Genomic DNA, 24350 nt, shown 5'->3' with positions numbered 1-24350 from the left:
AACATCAAATCAAAATCATAATTGTTTTGTATGCTATCAAAACAAATCAGATAATAATGATTGTTGTTTTTCAATTGGAGTTCAATAGTATATTTATTTTTTTAACCCATACTGTGGTATCCAGTTTACGCTTTTTTTTTTTTTTTTTTTTTTTTTTTTTTTTTTTTTTTTTTTTTTTAGTAATGCATATTACAAATGAGAAATTGAGGGTCATTGTGAACACGTACTCAGTAAACATTTCTGGAGAGCATGAAATATTTAGCCAGAGGTACGTATGACTGTATTTCGTCTTCAAACAAATGCTACGGGGTGTCATGACGCCGCCGACGGCTTCTGTTTCTTTTTGCACTACCAGCTGACCGCTATACCTCCATGTGGATGGCTTTTCTGCTGCTACCAGTTTGCCCAGTGGCTCACTGCGTATATCGGCAAACTCAAGATGTAGAATAAGGGGTGGGAGGGTTCAAGTCCAGCAAATAATGGTTCCACAAAGCTGGTAAAACTAAAACAAAAGCCAAAAATTAAATTAACAAATAAATAGCATGGTAAGAGTGAGAATGTGGTGAGATCTGAAAACATGGTCAAAATCAGGCAGCTTTTTCTTTTTCTCGATGGCTTTTGAAAACACTACCAGTTGGGTTCAGGGAAGGGGGGGGTTGGTCAGTCAGTTGTCAGTCAGTCAACAGCGGCCTCTGATGGATTTATGTGAGAACAATAGGTGTGAATGGCACTCGCGAGAGAAATAGAGATCTCCAAAAGCGTACCTCTGTTGAATTCGCGAAAACAAAAACTGCAAAAAATGTACCTCCTGGGACGTATTTCGCACTCTGTACGATCAAAAATGGATACAGGGGTACATGTCAATAATGAGGCTTGGTTGGAGTTTTGATATATTTATAGCTGGAAATTTACAAAATCTGCATGAAACATGATCTTTACTCAAGATTCTAATGATTTTTGGCAAAAAAAAAAAATACTTTTGACCTATACAATTTATTTTTTGGTTATTGGTAAAAAATATACATGTGCAATGCAACTTAAGCCTGGTTTTGTGGTCAATAATCACATTTATTAAAATCAAAACTGTGGCTTTAAGGTGCAAAGTTCATACAGCTAATACAAGAATATAATACATTTTTTGATTTACTTTCTATTTTCATATACTAAGCAAATCAAAATTATTTCCATTAAAAAATGGAGAGTTTGTTTTAAATCCGAACACAACAGTTGTAATAAAATGTGACAGACATAGAAAATGGCAAAAATAAAGTAGTTAATTTTAAGTAAATTTAAGAAAATATGAATAATTGTAATACTATTAAGCAGTTCGGACAATATAAAAAAATGGAGTTTTATGCTAAATACACTAGTCAACCTGCCTTGCCTTGATTTGATCTATTGTGCTCTATCAGTCGAGTGACAGTATTTACATTAAAATAAATCAGATTCATTTACAACATTTAATTGAAACACTTAATTTCAGTTTGCGTTTTGTAGCTCAGCAGTAAAACAAACCAAAAATTAAATAAAAGGTTAGCATGGGCCATCTTTGGCCTGCGGGCCCTAGTTTTGGGCATCTCTGCTATAAAGAAATATGACCTTTTTTTTATTTTTACATTGATATTTACGTTTCTGAATTTGGGCATACACTTTTATCTAAAGCCACTTACATTGCATTGAAGTTACTGGTTTTATCGTTTCTGGAAATCCATCGGAGTTGAACCCTCAACCTTGGCATTGTTAACACCATCCTCTACTGTTTGATTTACAAGAAGGCCAATTTACTTACTATAATTTACAATGTTTTGCTAGTAAAACATGTAAGAATAACAAGAATTGACAGATCAGATTGTGAAAGTTAGACATTTCAATGAGGAACAATGTTACATCCCATTTGTAAAAGTTCCACCATTCTGTTTATGTGCCTTATCTTCCTTACACTATGATTTTTTTATTTTTTTGATCTTGAATGATCTGGTGCCACAAGTTTCCTTATCTCAGTTGCATATACCTGTTTGTCATTATCAGCACGGTTTGTCATTATCAGCACTGTTTGTTATTCAAATAGAGCAGTTTAGGCTAAATTCATGATGAAGTTATGAATAATCCCATGCAAGTGGCATGGTGGGTCAGTGGGTAGCACTGTCACCTCACAGCAAGAAGGTTGCTGGTTCGAGTCCCGGCTGGGTCAGTTGGCATTTCTGTGTGGAGTTTGCATGTTTCCCTGTGTTCGTGTGGTGCGTGTGTTGTTGGTGCGTGCGTGCGGTGTGTGTTTGTGTGTGTGTGTGTGTGTGTGTGTGTGTGTGTGTGTGTATGGGTGCTCCCCAGTACTGGGTTGCGGCTGGAAGGGCATCTTCTGCGTAAAATGTATGCTGGAATAGTTGCCGGTTCATTCAGCTGTGGCGATCTCTGATAAATAAGGAACTAAGCCGAAGGAAAATGAATGAATAAACCCTGCACAAGACTTGCGTTCAGATATTGTATCCTATTTGTTTAGTCATAGATAAAATTACATAGATTGTTACATTCGTTTTCCCATGCATGTGCATGAGAATAAGCAATGCAATTTATGCAGACATAAAACATGCAGGAAGGGTCTTTTTCAAAATGTCTGATTTATGTTCTCCGTGTTAACGAGTTAGTTCACCCAAAAATTACAATGTTTCACCATTATTCATCCTTAACTTGTTCTAACCTGTTTGAGTCTGTCTCTCGTTGAACAGAAAGAAGATGTTCAGCAGAAAAGAGAAAGTAAAACAGAAAGTGAAACTTGAGGGAGAGTAAATGATCACAGAATTTTCAGCTTTGGGTGAAAATCCTTTTAACTGAACTGCAAACTAAGTTATTACTTTTCATGATTTTCTTAGACACTAATGTTATTGGTATTTACAGTAGAGAGGCATAAAGATAGCTAACAGTAGAATCAATTTACTCAAACTATAATCAAATAGTAAATGATCAAATGTCTGTACGATTTATAACCATATGTGTCATTATCAGTAGATTTTAAAAATATAGCCATTGACTGTTGAAATCTTTTTCACGTACCACAGTGCCAACCAAAATAATTTTTCTGTGGTTATCGACTGGTTGCTACTACATTCCTTTAATAGCAGTGTTAATGGGTAATTACATTGTGCATCCATGAATATACTGAAAACATTTTTTATTAACCTAAATTTCTTCCTGTTACTGAAAACTTTTATAAATTAAGTTGAAAAATCTAATTAATTACATTTTAATTAACAATTAATTAACCAATTACATTACATTTACAATTGAAAACAATTCAAGTTTTCAATTCTTACAGTTAGAGCGGCCACAGTTTATAATAAGGTTTCATTAGTTAATGCATTTACTAACAAACTAATGAACAATATTTGTACAGCATTTATTAATCATAGTTGAACATTTACTAATGCATTATTAAATGCAAATTCATGCTCGTTAACATTAGTTAATGCATCGTGAGTTAACATGAACTAACAATGAACAACTTTGTTTTCGTTAACTAACATGAACAAATACTAGGGGTGTCAGAATTATTAGTTTTTTCGGTGCACCGTGATCCAGACGCGGACAATTCGTATCGGTTCAGTAATAATCATAACCGGTTATTGTGTACTGTCGTCATTTATCTCATATGTGCTATGTCGCGGTAGCTTACTATGGTGAGGGAGGCGAGCACGAGTATTTACAACGCTCCCTACTACTTAAAAACGCAAAAACAATTTCACTGTGTGTTGTGTTTGTGCTGGACAGTCTTTCACTGACACTTACAGCAAGAAGCCCCTATTTCAATGCGATTGAGAGAATGAAAGTAAACAATTTCTCTCTCTCACTGTGGCCCATTTGACCTGCTGGCATGACTTTTCCTCTCCTCTCGGCTGTTAACATCGATACGTCGGATACAGACACGAGCGCGTGTCTGCAGCAGAGCGAGTTTTCACACCGTGTCTATCATGGATCAACTGTGATCGCCACTGCCGTTTATCAGTGTCACTCATCTGTGAAGAGCACCAGCGCGGTAAGAGCCAATCGCAGCCCTTTCTGTTGAGCGCGTGACCCATCAAAGGGGTGTAAGAAAGAACTGGCAAGGCAAGGCTCAGAAAGCTAGCGAGATATTTATATTTGTTTATTTCTATAAATCCTCATGTTGTTAAAGGTACAGTTTATATATCTAACTGTTTGTATTAAAGGACAAAATTGTATTACAAATAGTATATAAATATAATATATGTATACATTTTAATACAAGAATTGCTGCTGTGAAGAAAATATAAAACTTTGTTTGGAAAGCACCGTCAATGCACCGTCAATGCACCGAGATATTGAATTGAACCGAACGATGGCATGATAATCGTAACCAAACCAAACGATAAGACTAGTGTAGGTCACATCTCTAACAAATACTGTAATAAATGATTGTTCATTGTTTGTTCATGTTAGTAAATACATTAACTAACACAATCTTATTGTAAAGTGTTACCGTTATAACATATTATACACTATTTTGGTTGATTAAGTGTGGGGTTTATTAATTTGTAAATTGAAAATACAATCACTTCATGTGAAAGTGTCATTCATTCTCTTTTGAAAATATAAGCTCCTGTAATGTCTGTTTTATTGTTCTTTGTTATGTTGTCACTCACTAAGAGGGTCTATTACCACTCAAACTGATTCCCCATTAGTGCATGTAGTGACCAGTCATAAAAAGAGAACTGCTGTCCTGTAATCCCCATTGGTTTTGCTCAGCTGACCTGCAAATAGTTCCACCTGCAGCACCTTTATTCTAAAAAATAATTTGAAAATCTGTAATCATATAATCGGGCAACACGGTGACTCAGTAGTTAGCACTGTTGCAAGAAAGTCTTTCCATTCTTGTTCTATCCGTGTTCGTGTGGGTTTCCTCCGGGTGCTCTGGTTTTCCCCACAGTCCATAGACATGCACTATACTGTATGTTTTACACAGTGGATCAGCGAGCTATTTGCTGTGAGGCAACAGTGCTAACTACTGAGCCACCGTGTCGCCTGATTATATGATTACAGAATTAAAATGATTTCTGTAAATGTTGATGTTTATGTTGTATACAGATATACAGATAAAAAACCTTGTTGCAAATTCTCATTTTGGCTGTATTTACTATTATAGTCATGTGTTTAAGTAAAAGAAACAATTTTTGTTTTGTTCTGCCAAGTACTGATGGCATTTCCTTCTCATTTTAAAATGTAATTGTTATCATTTTAATGACTCTAAATGACTATTGGTCAATATAACAAAAATATTCCATGCTTTGCGATGCATTTATATTCATTTTTAGACAATACAAAATCAATAATAATTCATATTTGATACATGGAATAAAAAAAACAAACATTTGTTATTTTGACAGTTTTTTTTAAAAGGAAAAAATTCAAATAATTTTTATAACACTTTATTTTAAGATGCACTTGTTCATTTAACTACTGAGTAAAATGTATTGATTACATGTGCAGTTGCAATCAGAATTATTAGCCCCCCTGTTTATTTCTGTTTACCGGAGAGATTTTTTTCAACACATTTCTAAGCATAATAGTTTTAATAACTCATTTCTAATAACAGATTTATTTTATCTGCCATAATGACAGTAAATAACATTTGACAAGATATTTTTCAAGACACTTCTATACTGCTTAAAGTGACATTTAAAGGCTTAACTAGGTTAGTTAGGTTAAATAGGCAGGTTAGGGTAATTAGGCAAGTTATTGTATAATGATGGTTTGTTTTGTAGACTATTGAAAAATATAGCTTAAATGGGCTGATATTTTTCACCTTAAAATGGTTTTTAAAAAATTAAAACTTGCTTTTATTCTAGTCGAAATGAAACAATAAGACTTTCTCCAGAAGAAAATTATTGTCAGACATACTGTGAAAATTTCCTTGCTCTCTTAAACATCATTTGGGAAATATTTAAAAAAGAAAATAAATTTCAAAGCAGGGCTAATAATTCTGACTGCAACTGTACGTACTATATTAGGGTTAAAATGCGAGTTAGGTTTGGAGTTAGTTTAATGTAATCTGCATAATTAATTGGGATTGCTATAGTAAGCACATTTATTTTATTTTATTTTTTACTTATTTAACCAGGAAGGTCCTACTGAGATATATTATCTCTTCTACTAGGGAATCCTGGTCAAGACAGGCAGCATATGACAACGTTACAGAGAAAAAACATATCACAACACACAAAAACACACACAAAAAGATACTTGAAATAATATAAACCTTAATCAGTCATTAAAAAACGCGTGTACTGTTCTAAATAGACAGACTTTATAGCGATAGATGGTACAGATTCCATATGTAGTTTAGTAGTATATCTCGAAGCTCATTCCTTAACTGAGTTTTCAAGTGGTCTCTTAAACATGAAACATGAGAATAAACATATTCTTATATAATGTTTATATTTTGGACCCTTGCCATGAAAATTCACATTTACCATCTTCTATTAACCTTTTTTGAGTTAACAACAATGACTGAACACACTAGACCTCATCTAAATGCAGCATTTGTTCATAACAGTCCTGTAACTGAATTAACAGCAAGAGGGCAGCACACACCAGCTATGAACAACCTTCCAGAAGATGTCTGCTGCTAATTCAGCATCCACATACACTGTTCTGCGAAATCCACATCCATTCAGAATCCTTCCTATACATCCTATTTAAAATATACTGCACAATAAGTGAAGGGCATAAGTCCTGAAACAGCTTAGCTGGGAATGAGGATTACATGGTGATGTGACTGTATGTGTGCAAATGTGCATGGATGTATGTACAGTATGTGTGATGTGTGTTCTGGTCCTGTAGGGGAGGGCAGTGTGTGAAGGTGACATGTACAGTACAGTAGATCTGCACCGGTGCTGCAGACGCAGGACAGCAGTGCTGAGATGGACAAGGAAGCCTCTGTCTGCACTCCCTCAGCGAACACTGCACTCCACAGCACAACCACTTACCTTAAACTAACAATACGCACTGGATATTGATTCTGCGCTGAATCAACTCCGTTTTAGGGCTGCTTGTTCACTGCATTACAGCTGCTGATGCTTAGATTTACCACACTTGATTTATGGCCTTGTCATAAATATGTTATTATGGTGTTGTCACAATTGTAGTCGTTAAAGATTTAATTCAATCAAAACGCTGTTATTAATTTCTAACCTTCATGTTGTTCCAATCCTCTGAGACCTTCTTTCATTATTGGAGCACAAATTAAGATATCTTAGAAGAAACCCAAGAGCTTTCTCTTCCTCCATAGACAGCAGTGGTCCTGAGATGTTCAAAGTCCAGAAACGGAACCAAAAACATTTAACACAGGCTCATTGTGGATACATACCCAGGTTTACATTTCTGGGAAACCACAAATATGTACACGGGCTACGTCTGGCTGCATTTTATGTGTAAAATGAATGCTGTGTGGCAGTATGACGCCGCAGACAGCTTTTGTTCCTTTTCGCGCTACCCCTGACTGCTTGAGTCCATATGGACAGCTCTTCCTGTGTTACCAGTGTGCTCAGTAGCTCATCACGTATGACATTGGACTTGGGATGTTTAACGGAGTGGACTGCTAAAGGGTTCCAGTTTGGTGAAGAACGGTTTTAGAAACCAGGTAAAACAAAATAAAAAAAATAACAGGCTGAAAACCTGGTAAAATCACACCACTGCGACAGCTTTTCTTTTCTAGATTGCTTTTGAAAACACTATCAGTTCGGTTCAGGGAAGAGTGTGGCTAGGTCAGTCAGTCGACTGCAAGCTGATCGGCTGAAATCTATATTGCGACCACTGGGAGATTTGTACACGAAAAGGATGCACAGATAACAGAAATATTTATAGATCATCAAAACTGCACAGCAACATCTGGTGTATTAGCGAAAACAAAAACCACAAGCAGACGTAGCTCTGGTTACATATTTTGTGGTGCCCAGAAATGTAGACCTGTGTACGTATCCACAATGAGCTTGGGTTGCAAACATTTCATGTGACTTCAGTGGTTCAACTGTAATCATGGAAAGCTCCAAGAAAACTTTTCTGTGCCAAAACAACTGTGAAAATTAACTTGTTTACATATATATTCCACGTTTCCCAGTACTGGAAGGGCATTCACTGCGTAAAACATATGCCGTTCATTTAGCTGTGTCGGACTCCTGATAAATAAGGAACTAAGTCAAAGGAAAATAAGTGAATGAATGAATGAACGTCTTCCACGTTAAATTGGACTGTGTGTTCATGAAGGGCAATGCAGCACTGCTAATTCTGATTCTAATGGCCATAGTAAATGCAAAGAAAGTTGTTTTTAACAGTTTTCTGGCACACAAAAGTGTTCTTGGAGCTTCATATGATTGCAGTTAAAGTCACAGTAAATGCTTTGACAATATTTTTGGTTCTTTTTAAGGACTTTGAATGTCTTGGGACCAATTTAGAGTTTATGTATGTAATTATCAACATTTATTTTTGTTTAGTTTATGTTCAGTTTCAATTTAAACTAAATAAAAATAATGAAATATTTACTTGGTGGCATGGTGGCTCAGCAGGGTAGCACTGTCATCTCACAGCAAGAAGGTTGTTGGTTTGAGTCCAGGCTAGGCCAGTTTGCATTTCTGTGTGGAGCTTGCATGTTCTCCCCTGTGTTTACGTGGATTTCCTCTGGGTGCTCAGGTTTCCCCCACAGTCCAAAGACATGCGCTATAGGTAAATTGGATGATCTAAATTGTCCGTTGTGTATGAGTGTGTGTGAATGAGAGTGTATGGGTGTTTCCCAATACTGGGTTGCGGCTGGAAGAGCCACCACAGTGTTAAAAATATGCCGAAAAAGTTGGGGGTTCATTGAGCTGTGCCACCCCTGAATAAGGGACTAAGCCGAAGAAAAATGAATGAATGAAACATTTACTTGGCAACTAGCTGAAAAAATGGTAAATAAGGCAATAAACATTTGCATTTGTGGACTTTGAATATTGTTTAAATGTTGCATTAAAATTCTGAATCGGTTTTATATAGAAATCTCTCATCAGTTGAGCCTATAGGATGTGAGATTTCTATATATAACCCAATTCAAATGGAAAGATTTTAGATAGTATTGTTTAGGTAGTTTGTTTTTTGATTGTCTTTCTATGTCAATTAGCTTCATTATTTTGTCGTGATTTCGTTTTTTTAATAATTTTTTCATTTTTTTAAATATGTCTGATGTTAATTAATGAACTATGTCAAGTTAGACTATCTTAAAATAAGTAGAGATTATTTTATTGATACTAAAATACCCTTTAAATTACCTTCACGGTCTGTAGCTGCCATTCTGTTTCTTTCTTCCCCTTGTAACCAATTACACATTTCACCTTTAAATGAACTACTTGGCAGTGCAATTATCAATGTGTCACAGCCTCTTCCTCTCCTCTAGTCTATTATGTGATGTTAAATAGCATTAAGCGGCGTGTTTGACCTCTGGCCTGTGTCCTCTTCAGGGTCAGCAGCAGAATGAAGGGTGGAGGTGGAGGGAAAGAGCCTCCGGGGGAGGGTGAGGTCAGCGGGAAGAGACCCAAACGCAAGTGTCTGCAGTGGCACCCGCTGCTGGCCAAGAAAGCTCCAGACTTCTCTGAGGAAGAGGAGGAGGAGGACGAAGAGGAGCTGGAGAAGGTGACTGTCATATACGTTCTTTGCAGTAACTCTACCATTAGAGTTGTGTTCATTACGGGAGTGTTTAAGGACTGAAAGCCTATAAAGATTACTTTACTTTACTTTCTATGTTGTAAAGTGGAAATTTATCTTTGGATTCACACAAACAACATCAGCGTTCACATCACACGTCACAGAAAAACAGGCTACACAAATACGTTCAATGTCATTACAAAAATTACATTAAAAACTCAATTACACCCTATACATATTTAAAACCCAGTATTTAAAATTCTATTGGCAGCCATCACAAAGGACATTTGATACACATTTTTCTTCACTTGTGGTTGCCTAAAACGTCTTTTTAAAGGCAAAAGCTGAACTTTTATATTGAAGGGATGGGAACATTCTTCAATAATGTTTAATTCCGATTGAATAAATTTCACTTGGTTATCTTTGTGCTTAACCTACAATTGCACTGGCAATTTTTACTACTCGACACATTTTTTGCTTTTGCTTAATTGGCAACAGTCCATGCAAACATGTTAAAACTCACAACACTTTTAACCAAATTCTTCTTGTATACCATGTCCAGAATATCTTTACATTATTACATAATTAATTGGGGATTAGCTTTTTGAAGAGTTAAACGTTTCGCTATCATTCAAAAGTTTGGGGTCTGAATGCTTTTTCAGGGGTTTTAGTCACAGAGGAGGCATTTATTTGATCAAAAATACTGTAAGAACAGAAGTACACTCAATAAAGTGATGTTTGCTGTTTGTTCAAACTACTTACTAAAAATCATCTAAACAACACAATTCTTGGGGTTTTTTGGGACAATTTAATTGTTTTACAGTATGTTTAAACCACTTAAGTTTATAAAAACTAATGAGTTAACTTTAATATCTTCATGATTTAATCAGTTGTGTGGGACAATTGTGAGAAATTGTTACAAATTTAATAAATTATAATTTTTTGAGTTGATTTTTTTTTAGCATAGTTATGTCAGTCTCAGGATCACATTCTTTGGAAATTGAATCAAACTAAAATGCTGATTTGCTTCTGTAAACACATTTTTTTTTATTTTTGTCAGTTGTGTTTTGATCAGTTTTGTTTGATAAGCAGAAAGTTTAAATCAATAGCATCTGCTTCCAACAGATTTTTTTTTTTGTAACATAATTGTTTTATTGTTACTTTCGATCAATTTAATGCTCTTTTAGTGTCATCTATTCGAGACCTACATGCATACAGAAATCTAAAATCATGCTGAGGTTGATCAAAAACTGTGTTGGGCAAATGGTCAGTGCCATTTAGTTCCACTTTGAAAATGTCCAGTCTTTATCAAACATATTATTATATTATATAATAATTACTGTCATCATTTTACGGTTTTCCAAACAGCAGGGGGTTTGTGAGTTTGTAATCTTACGTTGTTCAGTTGGGTTTTGTTCGTTTACGATTATCAAGTTATCAATACAGTTCAGTTCGATGCAGTTCAGTGCATTGACGATGCTTTCCATCCACAATTGTATATTCATCTTTACACCACAAGACTTCTTGTATTAAAATTTTGAAATATATTTATATGTTAAATATATTAGGTAGAATTATACAGTATATGTTTATAAATGGCCATATATGAACACCTATTTCAATTACAGTTAACGTTGTAATATCAGTATCTATATATATATATATATAGATATAAGTGGCCAATTTTGCAATATATTAAAATATATGTTGCATAAATGACATATTTTATATATGTGAAATTCAAATATGAACTGTCATTTGCACATATTTCCAGATTTATATATGAGAAATAGCCATTGACTAATTCTGACACACTGTATATTCTGTATTATTAATGTGCATTCTCTGTCAAATAAACCTAAACATTTTTTGCCTTGTTTTGCTCTGAGTGGGGCTTTTTCCACTGACTATATCTCCATATTTCTCTTTCCACCTTTTCCACACTCATCTTCCCCTCAGGAGCCGGTGTTATGTGCGGAGAGCAGTGTTCAGGAGGGAGAGTGTGGCGGGATGGAGGATGACAGTGAAGAATACTCCTCTGAACAGCGGGCTCGGCGGCCCATGAACGCCTTTCTGCTATTCTGCAAACGCCATCGCTCGCTGGTCCGTCAGGAACATCCACGATTAGACAACCGAGGAGCCACTAAAATCCTGGCCGACTGGTGGGCCGTACTGGACCCCAAAGAAAAGCAGAAATACACAGACATGGCCAAGGAGGTAAGAACTAATCAACACACACGACTCGATTGAATGATTAGCTAACATACAGCGAAACGAAAAATTATTCTGACACCATTCTCACATTATTACAGTTCATTTGCTAGAGATTAGAGAATGGTAATAGAATATGACAAGAGCTCATTTTTTGCAGTTAAACTGTCAGAACAAATGATAATGTAAGATTACTTTGATAGAAAGGTACAGTATGTAATAGGGGTTGAACGATTTTACATTATTTAAAGTCTTTTTTAGTAATAAAGTTGACTAGTCACTGGTGACGTCATCAATAAAACACCAAATGCAAACATTTTGCAACACACCACAATTTGCTATTTATTTGCAGGAAAAATATGTACACATGCTATTCGACAGCTCATAACACGTTGCAAAACCATGCAACATATATTACCACTGACTAATTTTAGTGTAAAACAAATGCATTGTCAACATATTGATCATGGCTCGTACTACTACAACGTTCATTCACAAAACATGTCTGCATCACCGCATCACAGAGGACAATAGCCAGTTACATTGCTTTTCCAGTTTTGCGTAAATGTGATTGGCTAGCATCTGCTCAAAAGTATTTGTATGGTGTGCTCTAACTGGCTGACTTCTCTTTGACAAAATAAAGTTCAACGGCGGTGAACCTGCGTTCGTGTGGAAGGCTGCATGTTGTTTCGTTCAAAGTATAGTATTTCCACCACTAGTATGTAATGGATTACAGTCAACCAAAAATGATGCAGACAACTATTTACGCAACTATCAATTTTTGTGCCACCATTAGCCTCAATGACAGCCTGTAGTTTCTTGGGTTGCTGTCAACCATATTGATGCAAACTGAACATCAATATTTTTCTAGATTCACTGCAGAAGATCCTTCAATTCTGTTTGGATTTTAGTCTACTGTATTAGGGTTAAAGGTCCCATGAAGTGCTTTGAAAAATGTGTTTTTGATCAGATGTTTGATGTAATCTCAACTTAAAAATGAAAACAGGGCAGGACACATAGCAGCTGATCCCCTTTTTAAAAACCATCCAATAGCGTTTTGTTTTATCACAGCTCTGCCATTGAGAGTGATTGAACTCAAGCACATCATATGAAAAGCAAATGACAGATACTTGAGAGTATTTGATTCGTCAGAAGAGTTGGTGACAACTGAAGTATGAGGTGATGTCAAAAAAATGTTGAGCCATTTATGTGGAAGTGACCAACTGCAAGCTTCGTATGTTGATATCTAGTTAATGCAAGATAAAAAGAAATTTGTCACTGTTTTGGTGCACACAATCTTATAGATGTCTTTAATATTAACATCTATAAAACTTTTCATGGGACTTTTTTAAATTTGTCATGTAAAAAAGGAAGTAAAAGGCTGAAAAATGCTGGGTTCCACACAATTCCCTTATGTGGATTGAAAATTAAACAATTAAGTTGTCCCAAAAAGCCCTCAAAAATTGTGCCGATTCAGCTCATTTTAAATAAGTAGTTTGAACAAGCATCATTTTTGAGTCTAGCTTGAAACAAACAGAAACTTGACAGGTCTGCTGTGCAAGTAATGTAATAGAAAGCTATAAATGCGCACACTGTGATCCACTTATCTAATTAATGAACTGTACAACACAGCAGATTATAACAAAATTTAATGTTGGTTACATTTTAGTATTAACTTTAATCGTCAACAATATTGCATATTGATGTAGACACTGTTAGTATCTTACAATATCATGTCGTTCCACCAACGTTTCGTCTTAGCTTTGGATAAAAGGTCATCACCAAACACATTTTCCCCTTATTTTCCTTGACAAAATGAACACTGCACTGTATGAATAATGTTTAGTTATGTCATGGTTTACTTTAATCTGCTATCCTCACATACATGAAGCACAGTGTCCTGCACCACTATTTAAAAAATATCCAAAATTATACCTGGTGTCTGAATAATTTTTGGTTTGACTGTAGCTAAAAAATACTTTAGCATGGTGCTAGAGGAAAAACTGTGCTAAATGGAAATAATTCAATGAATTGTTAGAAACACTGTTAGAAGAATGCAATGTTTGATATTATATTCTGTCTTTTACAGTACAAGGATGCATTCATGAAGGCTAACCCCGGATACAAATGGTGTCCCGCCACCAACAAGCCAGTAAAGAGTCCTTCTCATTCCGTTAGTAATTCCCGCAAGAAGGTCTGGTCTCTTCCCTCCAACCCAAACAAGGACCCATCAGTTGCCAAAAAACAGCCCAAAACTGACAGCACACCTCAGCTCAACTTCGCCATGGCTGGTAGGAACAAAACGAGCTCTTAAATATTGCCCCAACCACAACAATTGTACCGTAATCTATATATGTACACATTTGAATGTTTTTTTTCAATTTCTGAGGGAAAATTCAAGCAGAACATGTTTTTCAGTTTGAATACGCTGCTATTCTGTTGTTATTTCAATTAAATACACTTGTTGGACATGGGCCTGTGTCTTTTGGCCTCACACAAGAGCACCACATTTTTTAGATGCTGTGTCAAGTTAAAAGAATTTAAACTTTTACACACAGCACCGGTCCTCAATGTGAGTTCCAAAACAGTGGATCAATTAGGAGAACTCAGAGGCAGGGCAAGCATTTTGAGCTTCTGTTTGCAATAGCAAGTTAGCATGACAAGTGTTTTATTTGACAGCAACATGGCGGAGGAGACAATTTTTAAAAAACATTCCTAAGCTCAGAGTCTCACGTTTTGAAATACAAAGATGCATTCTGTGTGAATAGCCCCTGAGTCTGTATTTATTCATTTAAAGATTTTAAAGATACAGAAAAACTGTAATACTTTAAAATATTGTAAAAATGTTTTAAAATGTAATGTATTTCTGTGATAGCAAAGAAAAAAAAATGTGAGTTTATGTGAATTTGACATTAAAACAGTATACATTTTATCCTTTATTTATTTCTTTAAAATTTTCTGTAAAAAAGGCTAGACTTGTTAAGCTTTTTACTAGGGCTGCACAATATTGGAAAAATCTAACATTGCAATATTTGTTTTAGTGAAAAAAATTGTTTTATGAATACAATTTCACCAGATGACTTAATATCTGGAAAGATTTTTATTATTTGGAATAAATGTATAATGTTAGATTGATTTAGATGACTCTGCAGTGAGAGTGCCTTTCTTTAAAATCGAATAAACAATCTATAAACTTTTTGGGGTCCCCTGACACATTTTCGTTGTTGTCTGTGCTATTTGCAGTGTTATTTCTGTATTTGCTTTTGTTGCGAGTATTTTCATGCACTTGTTTAGCCAGAGATTGATGAATTAATATTTTATTATTTGTATCTTTATAAAATCCCTTTTTTTCTCTCCTGTGATTATAGATCCCAATAAAATGGGTGGTCTAAGCATGCTGCTGTTAGCTGGGGAACACGCACTGACCGCCAGAGAGGTACAGCAACATCAATTTAATGCATATAAAACACCCTTTTTGAATACAAACTTAAAGACTGTGCAGGGGTCCCACTGGTCCTTGGTACTTAAAATTAAGTGAATCTAAAAAAAAGGCCCTTGAAAATTTTTTAAAATGAACATGCACAGGTAGAGGTTCTTTAAAGTGATTGAATTAGTTTTGAGCAGGAAGGGTTCTGGGGAAAAAATCCACGTTGTTCCCTCCGGTCTGCTTATGTGTTGTGATTTTTGCCTACATTTTGTGGCCTGTGCATACTAGCTTGCTTGATTTACATTAGTTACATTTGCTTGTTAAGATAATGTAAACCTATGAGGCAATAAAAATTTAAAAGCCTGTTCATATATTAAATTGTATGCAAAGTATAGATATAAGACGGCAAATAGGATATCAGAACTGTTTGATATGGCCAAACATAAATTTAAAAAAAAGCTTCTTTCCATTGTGTTTGACATGTGTAACGTGCAACAATGTATCGAACAAGGTAACACAATGTAACTTTGCTCACATTTAAAATGTTCCACATTAAGGGTGCTTTCACACATAGACGTTTGTTTCAGAACCTGTCACGTTTGCCCAGTTAGCTCGGTTTGTTTGGCATATATGAAACCTGCAATCGCTCTCGGATCCACGCCAAATCAATCGGTCTGAGATTGCCTTAATGAACTTAAATCAGCTCGATTCAAACAAACTCTGGAGTGGACCGATTGTAGTGAGAAAGTAAAACGATCCAACGAACTAATGAACAAGGATATATAACAGTGTATTATGGATATGTAATAGCCATATACACGGCTCTATGAAGTAAGAATTATGAGTAGGGCGAAATGTCTTTCCTACCTGTAATTGTGCGATTCATGTCTAAAACGAAAGTGAAAGCATGTTGAAATATTACTGAGTGCTGTTTATCCGTTAGGAAAATTGACCGAAATTACCATCTCATAATTTTGCCATATTTTAATCTTCATTCATTTATTCATTCCTTTTTTTTCCCGGCTTAGTCCCTTTATTAAACTGGGGTCGCCACAGCGGAATGAACCGCCAACTTATCCAGCACATGATTTACGCAGCGGATGCCCTTCCAGCTGCAACCCATCACTGGGAAACACCCATACACTCTCATTTACACACATACACTACGGACCATTTTAGCTTACCCAATTCACCTATACCGCTTGTCTTTGGACTGTGGGGGAAACCGGAGCACCCAGAGGAAACCCACGCAAATGCGACAACACTACCTACTGCGTCACCGCGTCGCCCTATTTTAATCTTATAATATTGTATTAGTATTAATGTAGTATTGTATTAGGCCTGTTTTGTTTATTTCTGCACTGGCACCTCAAAAGAAAGATAAACATTGATCAGCTTCAGGATCTGACTGCAGTCTCGCTTCATTTGTTATTTCTCTCTAGAATTTAAGCCTATAATGCATAATTCTAGCCAACGTTTTTTTTTTTATAAATTAATTGATTTAATAGATAGATTTTTTACAAAACTTGAGCTATGTACCTTTGAGAAAGTCTTACCTTTAAGACTTTGAGAAAGATTTATATTTGGCGGCTATGTCTGTGGGTGTCACCATTCAAAATGAAAGTGCAGTTTTCGCTTGTAATGTGTTATTGCTCATCGTCATAAATTAAAATGACGATGTAAGACAGCTGAGCAGGACTGTGGAACTGTCAGCATGACGGGAGTTTAATCGCACGTGACTTGTTTTAACAGTTTTTGTCTGTTTAGAAACTTTAGGGCACGCTTAGTCCTTGAATTTGTGGGTACTGGACCAGGAAAGTGCTTGAATTTGAAGATAACCAAAGTGTGGGAACCCTGTGTGCGACATATTGCCAAATTTTGATGACTATTAGATTTGCCATATTGACTATTCTGAACAGCACAGAATAGATAATACATAAAAGACTGTTGGTATTAGAAAGTCTGTATTGGTCAATATCTTTGCAGGTTGCATGATTTTGGATATTTCATTGTCCGTACTTGTTTCTCATATGTTATATTATGTTTAAATCTCATGAGAAGATAAAAACAATGTTAAAATAAATAATTATCAAATCTCAAAATGTGCATTTTTAAATGATTTAATCACACAATAATAGAAGCCGACATATGAAAGTATTTATTGTATAATTGTCCATAATCAGTTTATTCATAATAAATTGGAATATTCCTGCAGCTACAATGAAAATCAGAACAGCATCTAGAAATTGCAAATACACCACAAAAATAACATTTCAAATGTATTAATTTGTAATTGTAGATTTTTGCAGCAGGAACACAGCCAACGCTCTAGTCAAATGGCTTTTTAAAGCCAGGAACACACAGAGAGAGCTCCAGATGAGAATAACAGTTATTAGTCTAGATCCATGTCCTCATATCTGGATGTGATTGAGACAAATCTGCATCATTCTGTACTCACGGCAGACCTCTGATATAATGAGCACATGATCAGTGCTCACGTAAATAGACTGTGACAGGCCCATCTCCACAGATACAGCAGCGGCCTGTGACTAAACAGACTCAAACCACTGTTTTTGGGCCCCAAACTGGGTTTGCGTGCCATTAGGAGGTGCACATACTTGATAAATCGTGGAGCTTTCGAGGCGTTTTGTGTGCCAGTATGTGTGTGTGATTGAGGGATCTGAGCTGTTTGTGTGTGTTTCTGCGGGTTCCTCAGACTCTCACCCCTGTTAATCCTCTGTAAATTCCATTTTCCTGCCACTAAGTGATCCTAATTGCCTTGGGCGCAGTGCATTTGTCACTGAAGAGGGCCACGGGAGGTTTATACAAAACAAAAGGCAGCGCCTCCATGTTTTGCGGACAAATCACATTACATCATCTGTTTAAAGGAGCTTTACCTGTTGGCTGCATGTGATGTGTAACCAGGAGTTATCTTTGGAATCTCTCTGTTGTTGAATGCTATCTCACACACAGGTTCATGCCTGGCATTGGTGCACAAAGAAAATTTGCTGTGTTTTTACTTTGAAAACCTTATGTTACGGTTTAAGTCAATGTTGAGACAATGTTGGACTTTTATATAGGATAGAGGTACCCTAAAACATTATAATGTTAAATAATGTCACATGTTGTATGTATATATATATGTATATGCTCAGCATATATAAGTACACCCCTCACAAATCTATCTTTTATACTCATATTTTTAAAAGGAAGCTATACAATATTATATTTGTGCATTTACATTAGATTAGTCAGTACTAAAGCTAAATCTGAAGCTGATTTAACAAAATAACTTACCATAATGGTCCAAAATCTAGTACACCCAAATTTATATGTTATAGAAAAATATTAAATACAAATTTAAAAAAGAGGAAAAATCAAATATTTGTTGAAATTTTGTAGGTTGTAATTTAAAAAAAAATATTTAGGTTGAATTTAATTGTATTATCTTTCAATTTCTAAATATGTTTGGTGACTAAAATGTTATTTTAATAAATATATCTGTTAAATAAATCTGTTTGTTTAAATGCACCAAAATGCATTGCCTATATTCACTGAGAAATTGATAAAAATGTTAATTTTCAAAATATGGTGTACTCAATTATGCTGACCACTGTATATTGAAAAGGTTCAATAAAAATTATATTATAATTAAATTATTCAATTCATTTTTATTTTTATAGCGCTTTTACAATGTAGATTGTATCAAAGCAGCTTCGCATAGAAGTTCTAGTAAATTTAAACTGTCTCAGTCCAGTTTTCACAGTTTAAGTTCATTAAATTATTAAAATGCAATTCCCTTTTCAGGTGTAATGAAGAAGATATAGCTTTGACATAACAAGAATACATTACACTAAGAAATAAATTGAAATTGAAAACAAAAATTGTACATTTAATTAAATAGCATATCATAAATATATTTTTTAAAATGACAAATATCAGATTATTGTTTATCAGATATCAGTAAATTGATTTATGTTTTTATATTCATAATAAACAATAAAAATTATTTTTAAAATCAAAATCCGTGTGTTAAGCTTCTATTCCTGGGCATACAAATGTATAGCTTTTGTTTTAAATTTGTACGCTATGAAGCTATATATAATATTGTGAAAACCAGTTCTAGTTCAAAGACAAAAAGAAATGGTCAAGTATCAATACAATAACATTCTGATACAGCTTTTAGTATTTTTCCCTAAACATTATAAGGTGTCTGAGCAAAATATCAGTCATTATTATTGCAGAAAACTCCTGCTAAAATGTCATTGTGTAACTATGTATTACAATTATTTAAATGTCCATAATTCTTGTTTGACATATTTAGAAGAAATAATTTAATGATATAATAATAAATAAATATGGGCGTCACGGTGGCACCGTGGGTAGCACGATTGCCTCAAAGCAAGAAGGTCGCTGGTTCTGATTTTTTTTTAGCACATTTCTAAACATAATAGTTTTAATAACTCATTTCTAATAACTGATTTCTTTTATCTTTGCCATGATGACAGTAAATAATATTTTACTAGATATCTTTCAAGACACTTCTATACAGCTTAAAGTGACATTTAAAGGCTTAACTTACATTTATTAGGTTAATTAGGTTAACTAGGCAGGTTAGGGTGATTAGGCATGTCAGTATATTATAATGATGGTTTGTTCTGTAGACTATCGGAAAAAAATATATATCGCTTAAAGGGGCTAATAATTTTGACCTTTAAATAATTAAAAAAAAAATTAAAAACTGCTTTTATTCTAGCCAAAATAAAACAAATAAAACTTTCTCCAGAAGAAAAAAGATTATCAGACATACTGTGAAAATTTCTTTGCTCTGTTAAACATCATTTGGAAAATATTTAAAAAAGAAAAAAGAATTCAAATGGGGGCTAATAATTCTGACTTCAACTGTATATTTAAGTGTAGCTGTAAAGACCAATTAATTTTTTTTATTTATATACTCATTTTATTTAAAATAATTTGTGAATTTTGTTATACTCCCAAGCTAAATATTCTATTTTAAATTATTGAAATAATTTTGTGGTTTGATCACATTTTCCTGTATATATTTTAAGAAGTCAAAACAGGCAGGTAGTTTTAATTTTCTTTTAACATTATAATGTATCTGAAAATTCCTGCTAAAATGGCATCATGTAACAATGTCTAGCAATTGTTTATATCCCCAAAAATCCTGCTAGACATATTTAGAAGAAATAATTTAATAATATAATAATAGTATATATTTATTGCAGCTCTTAAGACCAATTAATTTTTTACTTTAAATTAATTTTTATTTATATATATGTAAAAAAATCTATTTGAAAATCAATTGATTTGCTCTTCAGTGTTTGGACTTTCAGTAGTGAAAATTAACCCAGACTGAACTAAACTAAACTAAACTTCAACTCTAAAAACTGGACTGACACAGTTTTAATTTACTACAATCTTCTATGTTAAAACTGCTTTTACACAATCTACATTGTAAAAGCGCTATAGAAATAAAGATGAATTGAATTGAATTGAATATTATTTTATTTTTAATTATTTGTATATTTTTTATATACTCCAAACCACTAAATTATTTCAATAATTTAAAATAGAATATTTAGTTTGATCACTTTTTCCTGTATAGATTTTAGTAAGTCAAAATCAGCAGGTTGTTTTTATTTTTATTTAAAAATGTTTGACACTGAATTACGATAGACCATTATAAGTCAAAACATGTGAACTAGACACTTTACTTAACTATAAATTATATATTTTTATAAATCTGAAAATTATTAAATCTATAATTACGTTTATTTAAAATTTTTACTACTAAAATAGCCCAAGTCATTGGATTTGATTAAACACAATGGTGACATAATTATTCGCCTGTTTTTCCACTGCTGATGCCTAGTTTTCAAGTACAGCTCATTTCCAGTCACATTATCTGTCACTTCCTGTTTAGACGACATAATTGATGGCTATATATATTTTTTATTTTATTGACTCTACCTGTGGCTTTTCCATCAAACTGTCAACAGAGGGAGGTGTTGAGTTGTAAATGTTAGCGGTCACTTCAAGGCGAATGTTGATTTAAGATTGTTTGTTTATGGCTTGTTCTACTCCACTGATTTCATTTCTTTATGTTTTGAATGCTTTCAGATTTCCTCCAGCTCTTCCCAGACTGGATGCACAGATGTTGCTAAGCACACTGGGAAATCAGCCCTTTTCCAGCTGGCTGAGGTGAGATTACCTAAAAAACTTGTCAGTCAGACTCATAAAACCCTACTTAGCGCTGAGATGTCTCAGATACGGATGGTTGCCTGTGAACGTGTAAATGATTTGCTTAATGATCTGAACGTGTTTCGTTGGACTTCTTCTTCTCAGATTTCTTCCAGTCCAGCACAGTCAGCTGGAGGAAGTAAGAACGCAGAGGACACAAGCTCACTTACACATGTAGAGGTGAGGGACAGTCAAATTGTTATTTAGTTTTTCTAGTTCGTTCTTTACAATACATCTGAACACTGATTATGTTCACTTTAATGTCCTCCTTAGGCTTCTGGACCGTCTCAGCCAAGCTCACCAGACCTGCCCAAGAGTTGTGTTAAATCACCCCTGTTTCAGCTGGCTGAGGTACAGTACTAAACTGAACTAACATGGGTTTTTTTGTGATCCAATCAAAAGGGGTCAGCTGTGATTAGGGTTTAAGATTGTGATGGTATGATAACGGTTTCACGATATTGTGATTACTGCTCTAAAATATGTTCTTTTTAAATGTCTGAGTAAAAAAGCAACCATAGATATTTACATTAGATGTCGCCTACGCTATTGTTGTCTATTGGAAGGAACAGTAGTGCCGCCATTTTAGTACAGGGTAGCGCTCCTTTGAAATGAACGTGGGGCCAAGGTGCAGTCGATAACTGGCCATCCAGAGCTATAGCTATACACACATATATACCTATATATAAGATCGTGAGTTTTCCCGGTGGTCAGGATGCAAATATTTTTTTTAAATTACGAAAATTATAATTTTACATCACTTTTCTACATCAATAGATCAGTCAGTGCATGGGCATTGCCGACAAAGAGTGTGTGTTTGTGTGCATGGAAATTTATTATCCACCCTCCCTGTTTAAATTTGATCTAAACCATGTCCTGAAACACACCCCCTCTCCTGTTTTCACTTCTAATTCTGAGGGATTGATTCGTTAGTAAATGAATCCTCGTTATTAACGACTCATTTACTTAACGTTAGCTGACAAAAATTCAAGTTTCTAGCACCGCAGCATCATGTCGTCTTATTTCATTTACATTATTTTCTTATTTTATTCAACAAAACTAGCATAAACCTGGTATTTAGTGCGAGTTGGTGCTGTACAGCGCTAAAGTCCAGCATCTTTAGATTGGCTTTAGTCTTGACTAGTGCGGTTGAATGACATTTGTCCTGGGAGCACTGTAAAAATGTGGCGGCGCTATTGACGCATGCCCAGGGTCCGTATGCGATATCTAATGTATATATCTTTGAAAAGGAACAACAAAAACACAACAGATTTTAATTTAAGAAACACTTAAAACATTTCCCTGTACTGGGTTGTGACTGGAAGGGCATCCGCTGCATAAAACATTTGCCGGAATAGTTGGCGGTTCATTCCGCTGTGGCAACCCAAAATAAATGAGGGACTAAGCCAAAGGAAAATAAATAAATGAACATTTAAAACATTTACAGTAAACATGTCAGGCTAAAGAATTCAAATAAATAATTGACTTCTGCTGTCTTCGTTAGTTTCAACAACACAGATTTCTTCACAACTTGATAAGGCATCTTTGGATACCTTTCTTTTCTTTGGATATAAAGTAAGCAACTGCACTGTTCAGGTCTATAGCATGCTGGGATCTTGGTGTATGTTTTTCAAATGTTTGCTGAATCGTGAGCTGACCAGTAGCTTTTTTAAGGATCAATATTTTATTCAAATTATGCTACGTACACACAAATAAAACTATATACAGTCAGATGCCATGAAACTGGAAAAATAAATAAATAAATATAAAATAACAAAATTAGATTTGCTGTTTATAATTGGAATTGTGTGATCATTATCGTTTCCACCTAGTATCAAAGAAACACTCTTTTTTGATACCCATAGAGGTAAGGGTTTGAGCTTTACCATTTTTTAATCCATTCAGCCGATCTCTGGGTCTGGCAGAAGTATTTTTAGCTTAGCTTAGCATAGTTGATTGAATTGGATTAGACCATTAGCACCTCACTCAAGAATGACCAAAGAGCTTGGATAACTTTACTATTATAAGCTTGACTCTTTTGTAGTTTAAGTGATGTACTAAGAACAAAATTAAAAGTTATGCTAGATATGGCGAGGTAGTATACTTTTATTCTTTAATTCCAAGGATCTTTGCTGCTGTACCATGGCTTCAGTGGGCACAATAATATTACGCAGCGCCTAAAAATCTTTGCTATAACTTATAAACATGATATTATTATTATAATTTTTTTGTTATTTTACAATTTTGCAAAAACTATTTTTATTTGAAACATTTTCATACAAATTAACAAAGATTAAAATGTTCAGTTTAGCAAAAAATAATATAACAAGAATAATATTCATTCATTCATTTTCTTTTCGGCTTCCAACTGCAACCCATCTTTGTGAAACATCCATACACTCTTGCATTCACACACATAAATTACGGACAATTTAGCCTACCAAATTCACCTGTACCGCATGTCTTTGGGCTGTGGGGGAAACCGGAGCACCCGGAGGAAACCCACGCGAACGCAGGGAGAACATGCAAACTCCACACAGAAACGCCAACTGACCCAGTTGAGGCTCGAACCAGCGACCTTCCTGCTGTGAGGCGACAGCATTACCTACTGCGCCACTGTGTCGCCCAAGAATAATATATAAACTTATAATACCAGAATATGTTTTTAAAAAATTATAATAATAATAACATTTTCCTCGTACTGGATTGCGGCTGGAAGTGCATCCACTGTGTAAAACATATGCTAGAATAGTTGGTGGTTCATTCCGCTGTGGCA

General features: G+C 34.7%; 1 protein-coding gene across 1 annotated transcript in view; it reads left to right on the top strand.

Moving 5' to 3' along the window:
* LOC130235975 (HMG box transcription factor BBX) overlaps positions 1-24350 on the top strand; it is a 48320-nt gene that overhangs the window by 6168 nt on the left and 17802 nt on the right. The window contains exons 3-9 of the mRNA XM_056466503.1: positions 9495-9666; positions 11638-11895; positions 13979-14180; positions 15258-15325; positions 21458-21538; positions 21683-21757; positions 21851-21928. Coding sequence (XP_056322478.1) covers positions 9508-9666; positions 11638-11895; positions 13979-14180; positions 15258-15325; positions 21458-21538; positions 21683-21757; positions 21851-21928 — 921 coding nt within the window. The 5' untranslated portion in view covers positions 9495-9507. The remainder of the gene's footprint in view (positions 1-9494; positions 9667-11637; positions 11896-13978; positions 14181-15257; positions 15326-21457; positions 21539-21682; positions 21758-21850; positions 21929-24350) is intronic.

The sequence above is a fragment of the Danio aesculapii genome, chromosome 10, assembly GCF_903798145.1.
Source record: "Danio aesculapii chromosome 10, fDanAes4.1, whole genome shotgun sequence".
Classification (NCBI taxonomy): domain Eukaryota; kingdom Metazoa; phylum Chordata; class Actinopteri; order Cypriniformes; family Danionidae; genus Danio; species Danio aesculapii.
Note: the sequence above shows the minus strand (reverse complement) of the source record. Positions and strands in the feature narration are given on the sequence as shown.